Source organism: Zosterops lateralis (genome assembly GCF_965231275.1).
Source record: "Zosterops lateralis genome assembly, chromosome: 5".
NCBI classification, from domain to species: domain Eukaryota; kingdom Metazoa; phylum Chordata; class Aves; order Passeriformes; family Zosteropidae; genus Zosterops; species Zosterops lateralis.
In genome coordinates this window covers 29,778,299-29,801,942 of record NC_139766.1, presented here as the reverse complement: position 1 = coordinate 29,801,942, position 23,644 = coordinate 29,778,299, and the positions used below count along the sequence as shown (strand labels likewise).

At 37.8% G+C, this 23,644-nt stretch overlaps 1 protein-coding gene across 5 annotated transcripts in view; it reads left to right on the top strand.

Annotated features, from left to right (window-relative positions):
• The window catches only part of MTMR7 (myotubularin related protein 7), a 47,338-nt gene that overhangs the window by 1,464 nt on the left and 22,230 nt on the right, over window positions 1-23,644 (top strand). For 4 of the 5 annotated variants that reach the window (XR_014590080.1, XR_014590081.1, XM_083861335.1 and 1 more), the window contains exons 1-6: window positions 28-131; window positions 10,318-10,440; window positions 12,051-12,213; window positions 15,795-15,952; window positions 17,517-17,645; window positions 20,500-20,634. Coding sequence is in view for 3 of the 5 variants with exons in the window: in XM_083861335.1 (XP_083717461.1) it covers window positions 42-131; window positions 10,318-10,440; window positions 12,051-12,213; window positions 15,795-15,952; window positions 17,517-17,645; window positions 20,500-20,634 (798 nt within the window). In the remaining 2 variants the exon portion in view is untranslated. Of the gene's footprint in view, window positions 1-27; window positions 132-10,317; window positions 10,441-12,050; window positions 12,214-15,794; window positions 15,953-17,516; window positions 17,646-20,499; window positions 20,635-23,644 lie in introns of those variants that run through there. The other variant, XM_083861334.1, reaches the window with a different exon arrangement.

The window sequence follows — 23,644 nt, the reverse complement described above, 5'->3', positions numbered from 1 at the left end:
GAATAGTAAGACTGTATCCTCCTGCAGGTAGGATACAATCAATGGAAGTTGTCTGTACAGATGCTCCTGACCATTTGCTGAAGAATGCTGAAAGCATGAATGAGAAAAATGTCGAAAACAAATTAACCAAGGTAGAAAAATATCAAGAAAATAAAGGGTTGTATTTGCTGTGAATGGAAGACCCAGTCAAGTCCCTGTTGCAGGCAATGGAAGCTTATCTGTTTTCTTTTCTACATCCAGGTCCTGAAAATATCACTCTGCATATGTAAAACCCATTTCTGTACCTGATACTGTGAGAAGGCACTGTGCCAATGCCTCAGGTCACTGAAAACCTTACTCAGTGTGAGGTGATTCTGTGGTCCTGGATCCTGCAGTCTCTTACATTATAGCTATGCCAAAAGGTATCTGATATAAAAGAGCAGTCTAGAAGGCATGATTTAAAGGTACAAGGGGTACAAAAATTCTTTAAAATTTCCAACATAAATGTAGAAAATCAACAAGAGTCACTACTGAAATACTTCATCTCTCCAGTTACTCCCAAATACACTGAAAAATCAGTGTATCTACAGCTACCTAGCAGAATTGATACCTTTGATTTTTTTTTAAACCTTCAGTTTAAAATCAGTCACCAGAACTTGCTGGGGGTTTTTTTGTTTTGTTTTGTTTTGTTTTTCTTTTTTCTGTTTTTACTGAATTTGGTTTTGATAATTTGGAACTGAACATTAAATGATTTCCAATGCCTGTAATGTAAAAATAGGTGAGGGAAAGCTCACAGTATCATGTGTTAGCCTCTGGTGTCACATTTCCTGACTCCATACAAACTTGTCCTGAGAGAATTTGAGAAGTGACTGCCCTTCTCTGCAAAGGTATTAATCTCAGAATATTGACACTTTCCTTGATTCACAAACCCAGCCAAATGGAAAATCAAGGTAAGTCTCACACTTAGCAAGTTAATAAACTTAATAATATCTGAAAACAAAATTCTTGGCCCAAGTAAAAGCTTTCCTTCAAAGGGAGGTCTGTATTACATGACACCCATTAGGTCTCAGCAGTTGTTTTAATTTTAAATGAAATATGACAATAGTGATTTATTGTTCATAAGTATTAAAATTAATCTGATAAAACATAGCAGACATTAAAAAAGCAGAAGGTAATTCCATACCTTGGATCATTAAGATGACTACTCTGTCAGAGTGACAGAGGACAGAGAACATTTAGACCTGGCCACATTCTGCAGCTTCTCAGCATCTACAGTTGTATTAAGGTCCAGCTCTTACTAGTTCCACTAGTGTCCATTTATGGACCTCTCTGTGTCAGATAGCCAGAGCTCCTCATAGACAGGATGACACTTTGTGGCTCCATAGCCTGCACAGAAGCATGTTCCAGAAGATTACAGCTTTACAAAAATTACCTTCTTCTGTCTATTGGAAAGTCCTGAGTAGCTTCCTTCAGTATTGCTTCCTTCTAGCTTCAAGGATGTGTTCAGTAAAAATTCCATGTTCACCTTATCCATGCCTTCACAGTAAATCTTGCTTAGAACCCACCAGATTCTGATAATTTCAGAGAAATGTCATCAATGACCCCAAGACCTCTTTCCTATGTTCAGTCCATTGTTCTGTAGATATATTTTAGGTTGTTGTTCCTGGAGGGATTCTACTATGTCTGTCTGTGTCGAAGCTCCTTTGTGTCTCTTTTGCCCACGCACTGTCTTGCAAGGCTCTTCTGGAGTAGGGTTTCCCACTGCAAAAGCCATTCTGGTGCTTTCCCAGCAGACCATGTGTATCCACCTGCTAACACACTGTTTGGTGTACTGACCATTATTGTTCTGTCATTATACTCTTGGTAGAAAACGGTGCATACATGATGAATGCCTGTATGAGCACACATAGGCACTATATTTTCACAAGGTCAGTGCCACCCTATGTATGAAAGCTGTAATTTAAGAGTTGGAAACTGTCCCTCATTTCTGCATAGAATTATATATAACTCCCATGCTCTTTTAAAAATTAAAAATTAGTAAAACCAGTGACTGATATGAGTTTGGATTGAACAGCAAGATAATTTAGGATAACTCTCCAAACCCAAAATATTAAAAACAGCTCATAACTTTCAGAAAAAAAGAAATCAACAATACTTCTGAGACTATTAGAAGCATGTTTTATGAGCATGTGTAGATGTGTGTCTGGCCATGGACAGGATGATAGGTACAGAGCTCTGTAGATATGTTCATAGGGCAACTTCATGCACTGTAGCTAATCAGGTACTTTATTTTATTTGTAACTCTTCATATAATTTGTGTTTGTATATTGGCAGCAGGCCTACTTAATGGCCTTATAATAAAGAACACATCAGTTTATCCCTGGTGTACTAGCTGTCTTCAGTGTACTTAGCACAGAAATTCTTTTGGCTCAGTGTTAACAGAATACTTGGGATGACTTGAGTTGCTCGAGTGCTTTCATTTTTGTGATGTTATGGTGAGGTATTTCCTTTCAATGATGCCTCTCTCAGGCAGAATTTAAGATCTGCTCCCACGTTAATGACAAATCTCTACCAGATGTACTGCTTCACAGAATAAATTTCCAGCATGTGTAAATGAATTGTGTGTTTGCTTTTGTTTTCAATCTACTTTCCATAATTCTTCCTTTTTTTATAAAGTTTTATAGTATGTCCTTTTTCACAAAGCCTCCATCAAGAAACCCATATATTTTATATCCACTTTATATATGACAATGTAAATGGCAAAGTATTTGTCCAGGTGTCTGTCCAGATCAATAGCAAAACTGAACCCAGCATGGCCAGTCTTTACAACTACATGTTGTGGGTTAGTGGATCTACACCTTTTTTCTAAGGTGAGCTGGCATATTCTACCACTGCTCTCTGTGTGCCTTCTGTTGACATAAGATGTGATATTATAGTTATGTTCTCGGTATCCAAGTTACAATTCCTTTTGGAAAAGTTTGATTTATTTCAGTTATGTAGAAAGGTGGCAGCAGCCCTGAGGTGATATCAGGAAACACCTGGGGATGTGGGCTGGTTGTTTTCTCCACTGGGAATGGGGAATGGAGTGCCACAGGCTCTTCAGTATGGTGCTAGAGTTTGGTTAAGCTTTTGTTTAGTTTGCTACTTAGAAAAGATAGAGGAAGTGAGACTGGCGTGGCCTTTGCCTTTTATTGGTGTTTTGGGTCATCAGTTTACAGCAAACGCACTACTGCAATGTCTGAAGTGCCAAGTTATTTTCTGCTTTTTGAGTATTCTGTGGAGGTGTTTTCTCTACTTTCCTCTAAGTATACAACTTAGAGCAGTGTGTCTCACAATTCAGCTGGTGTTTTCTGATTTCATAACTGTTTTCTCACTTTACATCATGGTTAAAAATGGTTTAGCCTGTTCTGGGTCCAGTAATGTTTAATGGCTTCAAATATGTCATTCTACTTCACGGCTTTAGTCAAATGATCCATTAAAACATCTACACTAATCCTGGACACATTTAACTCTGATTTTGTGAGCTGTGGATTTTTTCTTATTAATTAATCTCCCTTATTCAGAATGCAATTTAGTTTTCTTTGGGTTCTATTTATTCCATCTTTGTGCTATGAAACTTTGAGCCCAAAGGATAAATTTAATGCAAATAAGCTTTGTATTATACTACGCCAGAAAATTTTCTGTGGTAGCATCCGACTGGAGGTGGATAAAATTAAAATAGGAACTGCAGAAAATATCCATATATTATGGGATTGGCATTAAAATATCTGTTTGGAATTGTGCTATAAAATATTTGTTTTGAATTAGAATTATCAAGCTAACTTCTTATTAGTATAAGTTTCGATTTAAATAAAATCTTGTAACAGCTGTTATTCTCAAAATATTTGGTCAAAAATGGTCAGAAGATCACACAGACTTTCATATTTTCAATAATGTGGCACTCAATAAGAGATGGCTGGATAAAGTCACAAAACAAGCTCTAAAAATCATGGGTAGTCCTGTATTTTAATTTGTTGTCTTGGTCTTTGTGTCTAAACCACTAACTCTAAACCTTATTGCACTTGAAAAGTAGAACTGAAAATGATGTCTGCAGGGTCCTCTTTGATTTTTTTATGCGTAGTAGGAGAAGTTGGAACGAAGGATTTGAGAAGTCAGGCTTTGGGGTGGTCAAGGCTAGAATCTCTAGGCCTGCTGTTAATGGACCCAAGTGGGTGGTATTTGAGCTATTGCTGTCTATAAACGAAAGGAATTATCTATTTGCAATAGAAAATGCACACTGACATTTTATGCTGTGCAGGTGTACTCTGCTGAGAAAGACAAGTCCCTACCACCAGAAAAGGGAGTCCTACAAATCAATTTTTAATGCAAATCTCTCGTGGCCTGCACAGTTGAAATGGCTTGGTACTGCTGATCTTAAATAGGCTGCTGAACAGGGCATGGTTTTAAACATGTAACAGAAAAGCCTGTATCAAATACAGGAGTTTAAAGATATATTTATTTTCAGTATCCCATAGCTGCATGAAGAATTCTTTCTCCCTATATATCTTTTCCGAACTAAATCTAAACAAATTTGGCAAATGTATTAAGATCTACTGCCTTGAGGAAGTCCTATTTTTTCCTAAATTAAAGCTCTTAGATAGGATTTTTAATAGAACACACTTAATTGCTCTCTTCTCCTTTTTATCCTTAAATGAGATCTAATAAAGACTGAAAGAGAAAACTTTGTGTATGAGCCTTGTGTTACAATGTTGACACCATATTGTAATGCTCTATACTCTTATAATGGCTTCTGTTTACTGCTCCCATTATGCAGCTGCTGCTCAGGTGTATCCCATAATCTAGTGCTGACCTCACTCTTTTTACAGCTCTTAGCAGGCAATAGGTTCATTTTTCCTAAAGCCAAATTATTAGGTAGTTTGTTCTCTGTTTTGGTTTTATGAATAATTTATTTTTTCTTTTCCTCCATTTCACTTTAGTCCTTTGGAAAATTGAACTTGTTTAGATTTTTCTTGAATATTTCCCCCCATCCTGCCAGATTTGCCCTGAGGAAACTTTTTACAGTGCATATCTTAAGATGTCTTTGCTTAAATTTAATTATTTACTTTTGGCTTTGTTTGAATATTTTGACATGTGCAACCATCTAACTTCATAGACTGTGCATTATTTTACTGCACTTGGGAGATCTTTTCGGAGAGGGCAAAAGAAAAAAGTAACATGCATCAAGTGCAGTTGTTATGATTCTTATGAAATAGAATAGAAACCACATTAAAAGGCAGCATCAATTGGCAATTCAGTTTTTTTATTCTTGCTCCAAGATCATGCAAAAAATCACTTATTGTATGTTTTGTTTAACAAGTACAACACTCTACTATCTTTGTGTTGAAAGAAAAAGTAATAGCATTTGGTCTTTTATATGTTGTCTTTTTTCACTCTCAGGAATTATGTTAAACACATGGATAGCTGGGGTCAGCCAGGGTGAAGAAAGCTCAAATATTCCACTTGGCCTCAAACCATACCAGCTGTGCTCCTTTTTTCTCATTAAGCTCAGGCTTTTGGCTTTCACAAGCTCTTCCCCTAGGTTTTGTCTGCCTGCAGTGCTGAGGCAGTGAGAGTCCTGTCATGAATTCCCAGGATGCAGTTCCTTCTTGCTTTTACTCATGTGTGTAACCTCATAAGAAGAGCAGGGAAGGCAGCAGAAATCCCTGGTCAGTCTAGGAGCCCAAGGGACCCTTGTAGGGCTACATGTGTGCCCCTAGGGCCCAGCCTTGGCTTTGGGTCAACCTTTTCAGCAGCAGAGATGTTTGTCAAAGTGCCCTTTCTTTATCCTTGAAGAATCACTGAAACTCATTTGTACAGCCAAATTTCAAGGTACTTTATCAGCTTTTGCATGAAACTTGCTTTCACACATTGTTGTAGAGCAATGAATTTCAACTCTCTAAACAATAGAGAAGCTCCTGAAGATGTGGCCTGAGTGAGGACCTTCCCTACTTACCTTTAATTGGCAGCTTTCTCCTGGCTAGGAGGGTTTTCTGGCCTTTTTCCTTCTTGGGATAAGGAATTAGAGGAGAGGAATTAGTCAGGGTTCCTCCTAAAGGAATGGGGAGCACTTGGGTAGGGGAGCTTATCTCTTTTGTTCTTGGCTGACAAATAGGCTCTTCACTTCTTCAGGATGCTCAGTGCTAACAGGCAGGTCAATGATGACCATGGCAGAACTAGCTGTTCGAGTGTCTTCTACTTCAGGTTAGGTAATGCATAGGAAGCAAACACATAGACTTAAAACCTATTTAGTGAGAAAAAAAACTCTTAGAGATTTTTTTTTTTTTCATAATTCATTTTATTGGAAAATCCTACAGTAGAGACCATTTTATGTCAGCATCTCTGTGCTGCACATGAGCTTTGCTGTGACAGGAAGCTCCAGTTCTGGCCAATCTGCCATGCAGTTTGGCTTCTCTCTCCTTTCCCTGCTCAGTCTGAGCCCACATTCAGAACTGATCCTGTGTTTATCTGAAAAAGCTTTCCCATGTGGAACTGTGAACAGCCTGAAATAGTAGCAGTAATGTCTGCATTGTTGTGCGATGCTGACGTGTTTGGAGACACTGAAAGAGCTTAAAGAAGTGAGGACGAAGGTAGCATACTCAAAAAGCATTCAAAAATAGGCTATGCAGTCAAAGCTTATTAAAAAAAGTTATCTAAACTAAAAATGAAAACAAATTAGGGTACATGAATATTTTTAGGAGTAATACTTTGGCATGCAAGCCTTTCCAAATGCTTTCTTCCTTGGGTGGGAGTCCCATTGAAACTGGTGGGAGTTGTGCCTAAATAAAACTTTGACCCACGATTTTCCCTAATATGACATTTTTTTTCTTGAATGACCTTCTGGCAACCTTGTTCATAAGTCATTTGTCATGTTTATACTCTGAGTAAAAAGTGCCTTCCATCTGTTCTTAATCTGTGTTCCCTTTAGCTTCTATTTTTGCATCCTTTTTTCTGTCATCTGTGTTGCATTGCAAATAGGCTTTCTGGGTAACTTTATTTATCTCCATGTAAGCAATTGTAGTCATTGAAATAAAGCTCCTGGTGGTCTCTTCTTTAGGCCAAGGCAACCACAGTCATCAGGAAAAAAAAAAAAAAAAAAAAAAAGAGATAGGCAAGAGCTTCAAATTAATTAATTAATTATTTAAATTATTGAAATTTTACTTAGATATCCCTCTCTAGACTGCCTTGGCTATTGCTTTCCTTTTAACTCCTTGCAGTGTTCCAGCTCTCAGCTTTGCAGACTTGTTATTTCCAATCTGGTCTCTCACACCAGCTGTTCATTTTAGGTGAACAGCTATGCATGATCTCGATGCTGTTTCCTGACACGTGTCAGTATATACAGAATTTCCTACATTCTCCAATAAAGTCTGCAGTTGTTTTGGTGAAAAGGTGGAGCATTTGTTTATAGGAAATAAAGGAAAAGAAATTATTATATCTTTCTGATATAAATTTTGGCCATTAATGCTGATTTCTCAGCATGCTGTGACGTTTTATATAAAAAACCTCTTCTTCCAAAGCACTACTGCAATGTGTGTTCCCCTCTTGTGGAAATGAACATATTCCCATCCCCTCTATTCCAAACTCTCTAGGTTTAAAGACACTGCTGGACATGGCTTTCTTTTCCTGATTGGGAGGGTGCAGAAGAAGAAAGAAGGCTTTGATCAGCAGAATGAAATCAAAGATTGATCAATGCCTCATTATACTAAATTTATCATTAATAATTATAAAATAATACACATGGGAGAGTAGAACTTATGTATGCAAGCATGAGTAAGAGTTACAATTGCTAATTCTAAAAAAAACCCCAAAAAACACCCTCAAAATTAACCCAAACCCCACTCTGTTCAGCAGAAGACAAAAAGGCAAGCAATGTTTGAGAACTTTTAAAAACTAAATAAAAAGCAAAACAGCAAACATCAGTATTCCACTACACAAACTACAAAAACTTGTTGTACATCCAATTTTTGAATTCTGTTTGCACTTTTGGCCTCTTCTCAGGAAGTAGACCTCACGCAGAAAAATCAAAAACGTGGAAGAGCTTGTCTGGAGCAGCTTCCATAAAGGTCACAACTATGTAAAGTTGAGCTCTTCACTCTTGGAACACTCTTGGAACACAAGGAGGGACAGATCGGTAACAGCATGTGGGGCACATCACTGGTGACAGATTCAAAAAGATCAGGAGGAAGGGATTTTATTGTACAATGTATAGCTGAAATGTGAAATTCACTATCACAGGGTGTTATGGATGCCAGTAAGTTACAGATACACAAAATGTTATTTAATAAAATTAATGGAATATAGACACAGTTATGGCTATTAAGAAGTGTGACCTCATCTTAGGAAGGCCCCAGAGCTGAGCTGAGATCCTGAGGGAGCATGAGTACATGCCTGCCTCACATTCTTCCTTCAGCTGCTGCAACTGTTCTTGAGAGACAAACTACCTGGAGAGGTAAATTCTCATCTCCCCTGGTGCAGCCACTGCATTTGCTTTGATGCAATCAGGCTTACCACACAGCTCTTACTGCAACTGTTCCTATTCATTCAGATCCAACCTTTAATTTATTTGTAGCTCTGTATTAGAAAAAAAAAACAAAACAAAAAAACCAAAAAAACAAAACCCCAAACCACAACCAAAGAGGAGCTTTGTTGGTTAGCATTTTTCAGTCATGGGGCTGTGATTGATGAGTGGGGAAGGATGTGACCTGGGAGGTCTGGAAATTCATCCTTCAGCCCTTTAACCCACACAGCCCTGCTGTGCTTGTGTTTCATGGCCCATGCTAGCTCACTTTGTAGGCTGGGGTGGGTGATGAGTGCCTTGTGCAACATCAGTGCCTGTGCAGCAGAGTCCTTGTTGGCTGGACTGCAGGGCAGGGACCTTTCTTCATCCAGACAATGCTGATTTTTATTTGTTTTGTGGGTTCTTTTCAGAAGGGCACTGCCTACATTTTTCTTTTGTATCATCCCTTCTCTTTTGCTTGCTGCTGAATGCTTGCTGGAATAATATTGTATTTCTTCCATTCCTTCTCAAGCCAATACATGACCTCTGAAGTAGATGGTCCTGGGAAAAGATTTCATCCATGCTTTCTAGAAGGCTTTTTTTGTTTAAATAAATAGTTTTATTTTTGTTTAAAACAGATTATAACTGGCCTTGAGGGAGATGACTCTGCTTTAATAATTGTTTGATTTTAAGCATTTTGCTACTAAACTGGCTTATTTTCATTTTAAGGTTTTCTTTATTACTATTTTTAAAATAGTGCAATATATTTGGAATACACATTGCAAATATGTAATTCTCAGATGCTGGCATTCTGTTCTTCAGGAAAATCAACTAATATTAATTTTAAAATTGCTGTAGTATGAGATCCATCAAAACCCATGGTAGCAAATTTGTAACTGTTTTGGGCAGGTTCTATCCCACTGAATATCCAACTTGTTGATTTTTTTATTATTCTAGTTTCTCAGTCAGAAATCATAGAAGCCTAGAACAGTTTGTGTTCAAAGGGATCTTAAAGGTCATCTAGTTCCTACCCCTAATAGGTGCCTATAGCACATGTCATATACAAAATACTAATGATGTATGAATCACAACCTGGTGATCTGAGAGTCAATGATGTGTTGTGGACTCTTCTGTTGGCAGGAGTGCAGCAAAGGGACAATGCCCATTTCGTGCCCAAGGTGGGAGAGCAGTGGCAATGGAGTTCTTGAGTCCTGTTGAGAAGTTACTGAAGGCAAAAACTTGCAGTGTGCCGTCTGCTGTCAGCCCTAACAGGAATGTAGGGACCAACATCAAAGTGTTTCTTTTAAACTCTTTTAACTCTTTTAACGTTTTTTTGAATCTTAGCAGAGATTTGGATGGAAGAAAATTTGCTTGATTGAGACCCATTGAAGAAAGACACTATACCACTATTATCTCCTAAAATATTATTATTTTTTAAAATTTAGTTGGAATGGCTTGAATGGAGCTAGAGTTTAGCTGAATGACAGGCCCTGCCTTGTTGTCACAGGATATTGCTAAGATGAGGTCACAGGGAAGAGCTCAAGTGAGAAATTGTCTTTGGAAGTTACAGGTTTTTGGATACAGAGGTACCACAAGAGAGGGAGAAAAAGGAATATTAAAGAAGATCTGGAAATAGATCACATAATATAATCACATTTTCTCATATAGTTATACTTCTTTGATATTTAATGTTGTGCTGAAAAGAACTTTGTAATAGACAAAATGTGAACATTGAGCTCTCATTATTGAGCTTTCTGTCATAGCCTAATTATTTCTTATTTTTCCTCTGTCATTTTTTTGTATAGGTGGAAAATGTCAGGTTACTTGATCGTTTATCTTCAAGAAGAGCTGTGGTGGGAACCTTGTATTTAACAGCTACCCATGTCATATTTGTGGAGAATGGTTCTGAAACTCGCAAAGAAACCTGGGTATGAACTTTTATTATTTCAATTAATTGTAAGTGCATGGCACTTTAGTGATGGTAATTTGAAAATTACTTCCAAAACACTTTAAAAATAGTTAATTAGTTCATATTGATGCTTTCATGAGGTGATGTGATGTTCCAGCCTAGTAATTTTCAAACATTTTCAGTGGATTCTAGATATTACAGTATAGTAAGAGGAGTAGAAGGGCCTTCACTCTATGAATACCAGATAGATTGACTGAGGAACAGCTGCTGTAAACTGCACTGTTGCTCCTATTATCCAGGAAGAACTAAGGAGAAATGTCTTGAATGTGAACTGCTTCCTTGGCTTTGTCAATTCTTGGCCTTCTCCCTTACTGCTAGTGTTGAATCAGTGATTTTGTTGGTTTAATACTTTAATTTTTTTAATAAAGTGGTATTTTGAATTAACAGTTTTGATTGGTTGACAACATAGATTGCATTTTCTTGTGGTTTAACCCCAAGCATTGACCAAGCCCCACACAGCCACTTGCTTACTCCCCCAACCAGCAGAGTCAGAGAGAGAAGCTAAAGGGTAAAAGGTAGAAAACTCATGGGTTAAGATAAAGACAGTTTACTAGGGAAAGCAAAAGCCATGCACACAAGCAAAGCAAAACAAGGAATGAATTCGCTGCTTCCCATGGGAAGGCAGGTGTTCAGCCATCTCCAGAAGAACAGGGCCCCATCACACGTAACTGACTTGTAAAGGTGAATGTCATCACTCCAAATGTAGCCTGCTTCCTGCTTCCTTCCACTCTATATACTGATCAGGATGCCATATGGTCTGGAATATCCCTGTGGTCAGTTGGGGTCACCTGTCCTGGCTGTGTCTCCTCTCAGCCTGCCGTGCACTCTCAGATACCTTGCCAGCATTGCAGAAGGCCTTGGCTCTGTGTAAGCACTAACAAAACCATGTCTATATTATCAACCCCCTGTTCAGTGCTAATGCAGCCCCATGTCAGCCACTGTGAAGGAAATTAACTCTACTCCAACTAAAACCAGCCCACATGTGCACATAAAGGCACAGCTAATACTTGGCATCATAGATTTGGGAGCTTTTTATGTAGCTTAATTGTTTATACCTTAATTTAGGTATATATATAGCTTAAACCCCTTGTCTATTTTTGCACTAATTAACTCCATCTTCCTTTGATCCCACTGTTCCTTACCAGGTTTTTATTGTAATGTTTCATCTCATTTGATGCAGTATTTAAAATGATATCAGCATTACCATTCTGCGCATGAGGAGGCACAATATTTTAGCCTTATGTAACTGATGCTGGCTCATCTTTTCACTGTGCAAATAGATGAAAAGAGCTTTGGAAACCACTAGCTTGCACTAAAGCAAACAAAACAAAAAGCTTTGGATAATGTGAGCAGGCTGATGTTTGAGCAGCTGAAACACTCCAGAAATGCCTCTTTGTCTGCAAGTGAAGTATCAAGTAACTTGAGCCTGAAGCTGGAGATGGGAAGCAAACTACAAGAGGAGGAGCATGAGGGTTTTCATCATGCTCCTCATGCTAATCATGCAACATCATTATAAATAATTTTCTTTTTAAAGATTTGACTAGCAGAACTCTTTTCAATTCCCCTCAGGTTCTCCACAGCCAAATTTCCTCTATTGAGAAGCAAGCCACCACTGCCACTGGTTGCCCATTACTGATCCGCTGCAAGAACTTCCAGGTCATCCAGCTAGTGATCCCTCAGGAACGAGACTGCCATGACGTTTACATATCTCTGATACGTCTGGCTCGACCAGGTATGGGAAGGAAACAGCACAAAAATCAATCTTCATCTTGAAGAGGGAGAATTAATGGAAGAAATGTATCTGTGCGTCTTTGTCCTTGCAGATTTCTTCAAGCGAGATGTGATATGAGAGAAATATTGATATAATCATTTGTAGAGCAATGAAGAAAGCTCATTATAACAAGTAGTTCACTCCATAAAGTATGACATGAACTTCTATTTAGAATAATAATCTAGGGTGTCATGGGCCATAAAATATATTATAATGCTATTTTGTGTGGAATTCATTTGCTGTATGACTTGTATAAATATAAATTTAGGAGAATATTCTAAATCCAAGTAACTTTTATGTCCCAATTGTAACAAAAAAATTACAGTATGTTTAGTGGTCCTGTCAAGATTTCCATTTTGACTTTTTGTGCTGTGCAGAAATTCCTTAAAATTAGTGAAAAGTTTGGCAGTAAGTGGTTGCTTTATTTCAGTGGGCTGCCTGTGTTTTGGCCTATTATTATCTATGTTTTGAATATGCCCTGTGTGTTTCTGGATTCAGTTCAATATCCTTTTGAAACCTTTCCCCTTTTCAATCAAAAACCAAATGTTGCCCCAAAGCCCAAAATTTGATTGCCTACATTATAGCTCCTCTCTGCACTCTGCTCTCCTAAGACCCAACTGACAAAGCTTCTGGATTGTTGATTTTAAACTATGACTTTAGAAATATAACACCAACTTTTGTACTTTATTATTATTTTCACAGTATGCAAAGAAATTGTCTATTGTAGTCTTTACAAAGCTGACAACAACTGGCTTTAATTTTTTTATTTTTAGGAGAGTAACAATTTTATCTACTGTGTAGAGGGGAAAAAATTGTACAGTCCACCAGCACAACTACTGAACTTCATATAGCACTAATAGTAGCAATAGTACTATGTAACTGTAGCAGAAGTGATGTTGATGTTGGCAAGCTAGGTGATGCAGGATCAAAGTAATCAGAGAAATTTAAAACAATTAGAAAAATTCAATCAGTGGTTCTGCTGATGAAAATCTGGATTCATTCCATGCACCTCAGCTGCAAGTAAGTGTTCATATATGCTGGCAGGCATGTGATTCTGTAATCCTTTTTCTTGGAGGCAGGAGGAGGTGTGTGTGCTGCTATGCACCAGAATGATGAAAGGAAGAGTAGCTGAGGACCCTGAATACAAGTTTAGTGACTGACTGCAGTGGACAAGAAGGTCTGAGTGAAGAAGATGCAGTAACAGCACCACACAATTAGCTCTTTGCATAGTTTAGCTGCACAGCAGTTTTCCTTCTCCAGCAAACTATCTGATTGTGATTTGAGACAGGATAAAATCCTACCTACCTACTTAAAATTAGAAGGCTCTGATTCAAGCTGAGTCACTTGTACCTGACAGTGCTCTTCTGTGTCATTTTGTCACAGCTGTACTTTCTTTAGGTAATATGGTTACTCAGCATTAGAAGGTATGCTTTACTCCATGAGCAGATAATTTCACCTATTCAGGCTCTACTTTCCATTCTCTGCCTCTTCTTTTCATTCATTCCTGAGAGAAGCTCATGTTGTATACTGCCCTAACATGTTTTATGCTATCTGATGTCCTAGTTACATTAAAGGTGAAGGCTATGCCTAATTTTATTTTTGCTCGAATTTTAATAAGGTCAAGCTGTCAGCTGAATTAGGCCTTTTTCTTAATTAAGCCATTTTGTAAAGCAAGCTGACCATGAGATACTACATGTTCAATAGCAGGTGTGCAGATGTTTATGGCAAAATTAGGGAAAGATTGGGAAAGGTCCTGTAAGTACTTGCAAAGATGTGGAAATTGACCTTTAAGCCACTGATTACTAATACTTGAACATTTTTGTTACTACATACAGATATCATCATGTGATAATACTTAAAATGCTGAGGCAGAACTTCTGTCATAAATAAACTGGATGCATAGGTAGATTTTTAAGAGCTTTCATTGTGTCTGTGATCAGCAGGTCCATTGGAAAGAAAATTCTGACAACCAAGCAGTGAAAACAGGAGCTCAGATGGTTACCAAAAGCTCAGCTTGGATTTATAGACTCTGCTAAAACTTTAGGCTAACAGATGAGAAATAAACCAGACTGTTTTCCTAATCTGTGCCATGCCAGAAGTTTGAAATTAGAGAATACAGAAGTTTAAACTGCTGGAAAATGTGGAAATCATTCTCTTTTTTCTCCCTACTCAAGACTTCGTTGATTTTCAGTATGTTCCTGACAGAGTTAATATGAAGGTTTTTTTCTGCTTTTATACATTTGTATGTGTATATATACAATCAATTTAATGACATTTAAAAAGGCAAAACTTAACTTACATTAGACCTTTAGAAGACATAATCAAAATAAAAGTAAAGACTTTCTATAGAAAAAGATGGGAGCCTTATTGTTATTGGGGAGTGGGTTGTATTTGTTATTTTTATAGCTGTAAGTTCTGTTCAGTACAGAACACAGAAGTGTAGTAAGATCCTGCTTATTAGGTATATGTTATTAGAAAAGGAGTGTAGTATTTAAATTTACTTATTGTAGAACAAGTATATTAGTGGAGAACTATGAAATCAGAGAGGACTCAGTTTGACTTCAGTTCTAAAGTTGAAGGTCCGCTGATTGGAAAGCTTTAAGGAACTTTGGGAAACAGAATGAAATACGCCCTTGTGACATAGCAGTATCCAAAGTATCAATGACAACATGAATTTCAAGTTGTGTGCTGTATACTCATGTCAGTAACAGCTGGGATTCAATGGCAGTGGTGTCTGCCTGCCACTGGTCACCAGGATTAAGACACTCATTAAATGCAGATATACTCCTAAAAAATATTAAAAACTCTATCACCACCAAAATTCATATATGGTACGTGGTTGAGGGGGCAGGTGACCTAGCTGCTTAAACAACTTCCTGATCATGAGAAAATGATTGATTAGCATATGCTTCTTTTATGCTTTTATTCTTTTATACATCATGTGTATGTCAAATGCATTTGCTAATAATTCAAGAACAGAATTTTGCAGTCCAAAAACTATGATTTCATTGGATTTATTGGAAACCTTCATAATTAGGAACAAAGATTACTGAGATTTTTACATTTTTGGAAGAATGTGCTGCATAGTCCATTGTTCATATCTTTTTTTCTTTGCCGCAGGATAGATATTACATTAATAAAAGGGACTTCTAAACTACCTCTAGATAACAAATTCTTTTTAAGAACAAGTGCTTACTCTGGCACTGACTTTAGTTTTCTTTGGATGAAAGCATATTGCTGACATTTTTTCTTTGCGCTGGGGAAGGCTTTTACAAATCTACTGAAGATTAGCAGAACAGTATATTTTAAGTAGCACTTCTATTAAGGCACATACATTGCAACATATACAAATAACAAAACAGCATGTGCTTTTGAAGTTTTCTTGACAGTAGATATAAACCAGGCTTTTGTAAAGCAAAGTCTGCTCTTTGAAAGGAAGCTGCATCAAGGTCAATGCCAAGTTCTAGTTTTGAAGTGTGATTTCAGGACAAGAAATCTGAAGTAATTTACTTTTTCTGTTTCTTTGCTTATTTTTTTCCCAGTGAAATATGAAGAGTTGTATTGCTTCTCCTTCAATCCAAAATTAGATAAAGAAGAACGGGAGCAAGGCTGGAAGCTTGTGGACCTCAATGAAGAATATAATCGGATGGGTGTTCCAAACAACTATTGGCAGATTAGTGATGTGAACAGAGACTACGGAGTAAGTTGTTGTGATTTTTCTGTTACAGAGGCTCTCTGTACAATAAATCAGCAGCCTGATAATCAGCATAGTGCTTAGTTACAGCATCTCTGTGCTCAGCGCTGTGCATACATGTAGTAAGGTGCAGTTCTTCTACTACTTCACATGAAATGGCACACAGAAAGTGAGAGAAAGGATGTGTCTTCATTTAACAGATGTGGAAATGAAGTGCAGAAAATAAATCCACTGTGTTTTAAATGTTAGAGTGTAGCTGCCTGGAAAGAAGTTTAAGTCATACCTAAGGTTATGTGTGTGAATAAGAGTTTCCCTGATATGTAGGGCTATGTAAAATTATAATATAGTCATTTTAAGAAAAAAAAAACTGCTCCAGATAGTGAGCTTGGAAATAGTTTTTCCTCACTGGCTGTTCCCACACTCCTTTTGAAGCATCTGTGATTGACTGTTAGTGTTTTTCACAGTTATCTTATAGCTGCCTGCTGTCCTGCCTCATTCAGTCTTGTTTGATTTAAGACCTTACAATATTTATTAATTGTGAGAAATAATAACCGAGACATCTTTGAAAATAGTTTGTCCATGCACTCCATTGGTTCTGTTGCTGGAACATTTCCATGTTAAGGACAGGCTGTGACATTCTCAGAGAAGACTAAATGTGCTGTCAGGATTTGTTTTCTTTTTGTTAGAATGAGTGGGAAAAAAATCTGTGATCTCTTTTAAGATAAAGTGTAGGAAAAATGTCATCATGAATAAAATCCAGTTCACCACAGCAGCAACTGTAACCACAAGCCCTTCCTTTCCTTTCTCCTTCGTTACATATCTCTTAACTCAGAAAATAATTTCTTCCTGGGCATCCTTATTGCTTTAGTCATCTCAGAAAGTCAAACGGAGATACTGAATATCATTTTGACCCCAGTCAGAATGCTACAGACAGTATCAGGAAAAAGGGATAAAACCAGGATTCCATCTGTGGTCTCATTTGTCTTCAGAGAGAATTTGGGGCTTTTTTGCAGGCTCATCAGGTTCCTCTCAGAAATGGTAGGCATTGTCAGGGCTGCTTGCCTTTTGGTAACCTCATTTCATGTGGCTTAATTTCTTGTCTCCCTGTCCCTATTTTTGTCCTCTTTTTATACTACCGAATTTTCTGGCTCTATTGTCTCCTCCCATTATTGTCCCCTCCAGGCAGAATGTTTGAGAACTTCACCCATTCCCATCCTTACTCACAAATTCTGCTACAAAGGATACTGCAGTTGTAAATACAACCTTCCCATATGTAATGATAAATTCTTTCTGAGATGATTGTGTGTTAAACCTGTCTGTTCTCAACAAGACATGAATTAACACTTGCAAATACAGCCTTTCAACCCTTTTGCTTCAGTTTTGCCATCTGTAAGTTAGGAGTAATACTTTCCAGCCTCAAAAGAATGTTTTGAGCAGTGCCAGTGATATGTATACAATACTAACAGGCCATTCCCTGAGATTTGAATTTGTTGGTATTTTGTTTTCTGCTGTTGAAATGGCTAATGCTACTTGTACTTTGTAGACCAAAAAACAGAGCTCTCTTTCACAGGTCTGTGACTCCTATCCTACAGAAGTCTATGTACCAAAGTCTGCAACTGCACACATCATAGTGGGGAGTTCTAAATTTCGGAGCCGAAGGCGTTTCCCAGCTCTTTCCTACTACTGCAAGGGTAACAATGTAAGTGTGAATTGGTAACCACAAAGTGTTTGGTTATTTTGGCCTTATTTGGTCTCATAATTGGTTATTTGGTTATTATATGGTCTCATAATTCTTCTAGTAAGGTTTTGCAAGAGAAAATCAGTGTTTATTTAATTAAAAGAAGTTATTAGTGTGGGCTGGTTAGTGTGGTTAGTTCATTAATAGACATTTAATGAAGACATTGAAACCCAGTTTCATCATCCAGCTAACAAAAAAAAAAAAAAAAAAAAAAAAAAAAAAAAAAAAAAATCTCTGTATCACAAAGAAATGGAGTAGTACAAGAGGCCCTGAGACATGGGTGGCACAGCAAAGGCTAGTAGCAGGCAGCTTAGTAGCTGACTGGGAGGAGAACAGAGCAATTTTGGATCTGGTAGCTTGAGAGCAAGCTGAGGAGGTGAAAAACTATGCTTGCATCAGTTAGAGAATCAGGAGCAGCTTTTCAAATAAAGATCTGTCAAGAGACACAGAACAGATGGATATAAGAGCTGCTAAATTTTGGCTGAGCAGTATGTTGTGGTTTTGCTGAAGAGACTCTCCTTGTCTGCAAGAGTGAGGAGTTCCACCTTCTCCTCTTCATAGCAAACATTCTCAGGGCTCAGCAAGGAACTGCTTCACTTGTCTGTAACTATTTGGGAAAAAACCCTTTACCTAGACTATTTGCATTTCTGTTTCTGGCAGCTGAGGTGAGCAAGGAGACCCTTGGACTGAAGGATCCCCCAAACTGGGTGTTTTTACATTTGTGTTCCAGCCCCTTAGGGACTGGCTGAGCTCCGCTGTCATTACCAGTTAGGAGAATGGTGTACAAACGTCCCCTTTGTACTCTCAAAGGATCTGTGTGACTCCTGCTTCAGTCCAGAGTGGCATTGAGAGGTCGTCCCTAGTGTTGGGGGACCTTCCAAGAGACAGAGCTAGTCTGGGGTTACAGGGCATCTGTGGCACTTGCCACACAGGATGGAACATATTTCTGCAGAATGTCACAAACACAAATCATAAACTACAATCTCCATGAAAAGCTTGCCTTTACAGCAGCCTTATCATAGATTTAAGCTTCAAAAGAAAGGAACGAGGCATTATTTTTACTCCTTTACCCTGCATTTCACCAGAGCATTGCTTCCATAAAGATCTATTAATTTTACAATGAAGTGGAGAATAGGGAGATTTAAATAGTAAATACAATCTCTGCATAAATTACATATTATTTTAACATTTTTTTAAGATTAATTTTTTCAGAGTTAATCCCTTTACATGATCAACTATGTCCAAATACAGATACCTAGGATTCAGAACACTTGCACATTTCCAAATCTCAGTGAAAGAAAAGGTCTCAGGGTCAGGTAGATTACAATATATAGTAATTCAGGTTGGATGAGTTTCATTCAGCCTGAATGTTTTCCCTGCTGTGGTTGAAGTTCAGGTTAATGTTCAAAATACCAGGATCTGAAGTATGGTCTTTACTCCTGGATCCTTTATAGTTTAAAGAGCTAGAAAAGCAGTGTTGGAGGAAAATAAATCCTTGTGAGTTTGGAGATTGCCATGAGTTTTCAGTAAATAGAGTAAAGGGCAGGAAAGGAGTAAGATTTCACATCAATTTGTGAAGAGCCTGCTGCATGTGGAGGAGACAGGTACCACCACTCATTCAGTCTTTCACAGACAGAACTTTCACATAGCTCGTTTGTCCTGACAAATTCAGTGGTGATGTGACACCTCTGCATCTTACACAGTCTGTGTGAATATGATAAGAGCAAAGCTTGGAACTATCTGTTCAGCTTATGCAATAGTATGTAATAAATCACTGGAATATATCCTGATCACAAGGCTGAACTGTAAATTACAAGAACCTGTTTGCAAAACCATTAATAAAGTATGAACAGGGTCTCACACGATTCTGGGTTTCTCTCTTAAAGACCTCTACTTTACTGACTAACTACTGATAGTTCAAAGATGTGACTGAAAAAAGCGTGTCCTTTCTCACAGTAATAAATAATCTGTAGGACAGTCTGCACAGGTTGTGACCTTCAGTAGGCAGATTCTCTTCATGCTTGTGTTCAGTGCTTAGAAAGTACATATATTATCTCCTTGCCTTTTATAAATCTAGCTGTCCTCTGCCTAACAAAAATTAAAATCTCCTTGTCCACATTTTGTTTCTTCTTTCCTGGTTTCATCGGGAAAGAAGGTGATCTTGATGTGTCTGTGAAGGAACTCTCTTGCCTCCTTCAATAGCCTTGCTTAATACAAGTACTCCAGGAGTCAGGCTGCCTGACCCACTTCTTATGCAGTGAGGTTTTTTTCCAAAGGCAGTGCTAAAAATACACGATCACTGGTGATGTGGTTGCATGTTATACATTTTTGTTTTCTGGGCTCATGCTTTCAGGCTGTTTAGTAAAGCAGGCACTGGTGGAGGTTGGGTGTAATCATTCTTGTACCTGCTAAGTGTGAGTGCAAAAAGCCCTGTTCTTTATGTTATATCAATGTTGTCATGGTTTCAAGGCTGTACTCATCCTCAAGATATTCACCTTTCAGGAGTTATTCCACTTTAGGGAAATACAATACTTAAAATATCTCTAAAATTTGGATTCAAGACTAGACTTGGGCCAATGGGGTTATATTGTTTTAATGCTTCCTTGCCTTTTAAAAAATAAAGTATTTATTAACATGTAATTAAAAATAATGCATTTATTAACACGTGATTAATTTTACCATTCTCCCTTTCTCAGGTAATTGTACATCTATGCAAACACCTAATGATCTGGTTTTGTAAGTGCTTCTGGATACTAAATAATTTCTCCTTTATAATTATGTTAGGGTTTTTGTTTGCTTGTCTACTTTTCTGCAGGCCTCCATATGTAGAAGCAGCCAGCCTTTATCTGGCTTTAGTGCTCGATGCCTTGAGGATGAACAGATGCTCCAGGCCATTAGAAAAGCCAATCCAGGAAGTGATTTCATATATGTTGTTGACACTCGACCCAAAGTAAGTACATTAAATTTCTTGTACATAGCAAGTCTGAGTCTGGGCTGAATACATTAGGGAAGATACACCTAAGTGACTGATCAAGTCACTTCTGATCTTAGTTGCACCTGTGTAACTCCACAGGTACATGAGGATTTAACAGGGGAGTCTTAACTAGGAACCTTGACCACATTATTATCTCTGGGAGAATTTTCTCTTTTACACTGAACTTTTCCCTTTTCTTGTCAAGATCAAAATGTCCAGATACAGAAAAGTAAATAACTTGTAATTGTAACTGTTTACACACACAGAGGAGCTATCAAGTAAGTATATTTCTGATGAGACTGTCAAAAAATAATTCTCATTGTAAGATGTATTTACAGTTGTTAATAATGTTGCAAACCTCTGCCTGCTTATACTGTAATTTTCCAACCATGATTTCTCCTGGAAGTGAGAAAATTCTAATGATGTCTGCACAAGGGTGAGGAAAGACAAGTTACTGAGATCACAGGAAGAGACCTTTAAATGGAATGGAAGAGACCTTTAAATATCTCCAGCACCTGGTGGTTTTGAGAGACAATCTGAAATATGATAAATACTGACATCAGATGCCAAAACTATAAATGACTAAAAACCTCTGGCCAAGATAAAAGCTTTAGAAAAAATATGTTACAGAGAAATATAGAAACTCAATAATTATCTAGAAGACGTTGGAAGTTAAAAAAACATTGTGTTCAGATTGTCGTGGTAGCAAACAGTTCAAGATGATAAAGACTAGATAGACTTCAGTATCTGCAGGTGAGAGTAGGGATATGTTCTTTCTTACATTATCAGCAACTTTCCTCTTGAAGTTACCAGAGCCTCTGAAGACACTAAAGAGGCAAATCTCCACAAAATCCCTTGTAGATATAGGATTAGCTATAGGATGGGAAAAGGAAAAATGAGAATAAATGTTTGAGAAAAAGGAACAAGGAATTTGCTTCAGTATCCTGAGATTAGAATACAAGGTCTGAAAGGGCAAGGTGGGTAAAACTGAGAAACATGAGAAACAGGCAGGAAGGGCAGAGCTGGAGCAGATACATGAACCTGCATGGCTGGTGACTGAAGACATGGTGGGAAGGTGCTGTGAGTGCTCACAGCTCTAATGGGAGGCAGTAGCCAGAAAATGAGGGCTTTGCCATGTCTCATTGACCCAAGTCACACCAAGGGCTGTGTAATCTGGTAACTATTTTGACCTTCAGTTCCCTCTTTTTTATTGGGAAGACGAGGATGCTACCAACTTTCTTGTGGTCCTGAAGCAAGTGAACTGTGACGACCACTAGGAAAGGATGGGTACTGTTGTGTTCAGTAGGGGCATTAGACATGAAGTACAGACCTAGCTGCCTAAATAATGCTTGTCTAACAGTTTTCTATGTGTAATAATAGTTTAGCTTGTTTCCTGTCTGATGGTTTTGGTACTCTTCCCTATTTAAGGCAGTCTTTGGCCAATGGGATTTATTGCTAATGACTTACTGACTTGGCTGGTAATAATGCTTTACCAGGTATTAACAGGACTTTTAATTTTTCCTGGTAAATTACTTTGAGGCACTTTCTGTATGCAGTGATAAAAGCCCATACTTTGTGGAGGGTATGGGGAGACTGAAAGTGGCTCACTTAGCCATGAACACCAGCATAATTTCCAGCAGTGCTGGCTTCTTCAGGAGCCAGTCAGGAGATGAAGACTTTTTGCTGAACTTCTATGTAAAAAAAGGTTTTGATATAAAGATATTTGTATACCAGATTTCTACTTCTCTCTGGGCTGCAAAAATGACAGATCTACAAAGCTCCTGTGATCCCAGATGACAAATACAGCCTTTTGCACCTGATAATGCATTTATAAATCTAGAATATATAGCAAGGGATAGATATCAGGGGAAAGGGTTCCTGGAATTCCTCAGGGAGCCTTTAACAAATGTAAAGATAAGATATCAAGTCTAGTGGAAGGCTTCACATTCCAATAGGTGGCTAAAAAACTATGCCCCATTTCTCAAAAGAACCAGTTTCTTGCAAAGATCATGAATGTTGATGGATCCTTCAATTCAACATTCCCAAGGGCTCTTCCCTCATTGCACTGGATAATTTTTAAAACAAAAGGTTTGTCTGTGGAAGAAACCTTTGTTTCAACTGTATCAGGATGACCAAATGCAACTTTATTTAAGCCATGTCATTCCTCTGTATGATCACAGAAGCTAATAAACATAAGCTTACTGTTTATGACTAAAACACTTTAGTTCTATAATCTTTATAACAAGACTTAACTTGGTTATCCTCCAGATTAAAGAAAATGCCAGGAAATCTTGCAAGTGGAGTTTTTTACCTTTATAGGCTGTATCCTCATACTCACTGAGATTAATCAGGGATATGCACAATTTAGATAGCTTCACAGCAACTACTTTAAGAGCAACAGATGGAATTTTGGTAGATGATGTGGAAAACTTGTTAGTAAATATTGTGGCAGCTGCAAAGTTTGGCAACTGACAGTATTTAAAATAAATGAGTGTTAGAAAGCCTTGCAAATTTAACCTTGTATTTATTTACTTTTAAAGAGTGATATTTCAGATTGCCCTTTAAGAAAGGATATTTGTGGCAAAATTGCTCTGCTGCAGGAGCAGTTAATGGTATTTATATGCTGAGTACTATGTTAGAGGAGAGATGTTTTTAATTTAGGTTTTCAGGGATTTCTGGTGGCTGAGACTCATGTGTACAGATCTTTCTTTCTGAAGCTATAAGCTACTGCAGAGCAACACTGCCTCATTTTTTTTATACAAGAACTCTGATGTCAGCTTCAAAAGAGAAAGATTAGGATTCGGCAGATAATTTATATCTTTGTAGCAAGTCACACAGAGGACTCTGTCCTTAATTGACATGCTGTTCACAGGCTTTATAGTCAAAATATCAGCAGACTGCTGGTTGAGAGACAAGAATGGAGATTTTGTTTGTGCTCTTCCCTGAATTGCATACTATAAGTGAAAAGAAATCTTGCACAAGATTC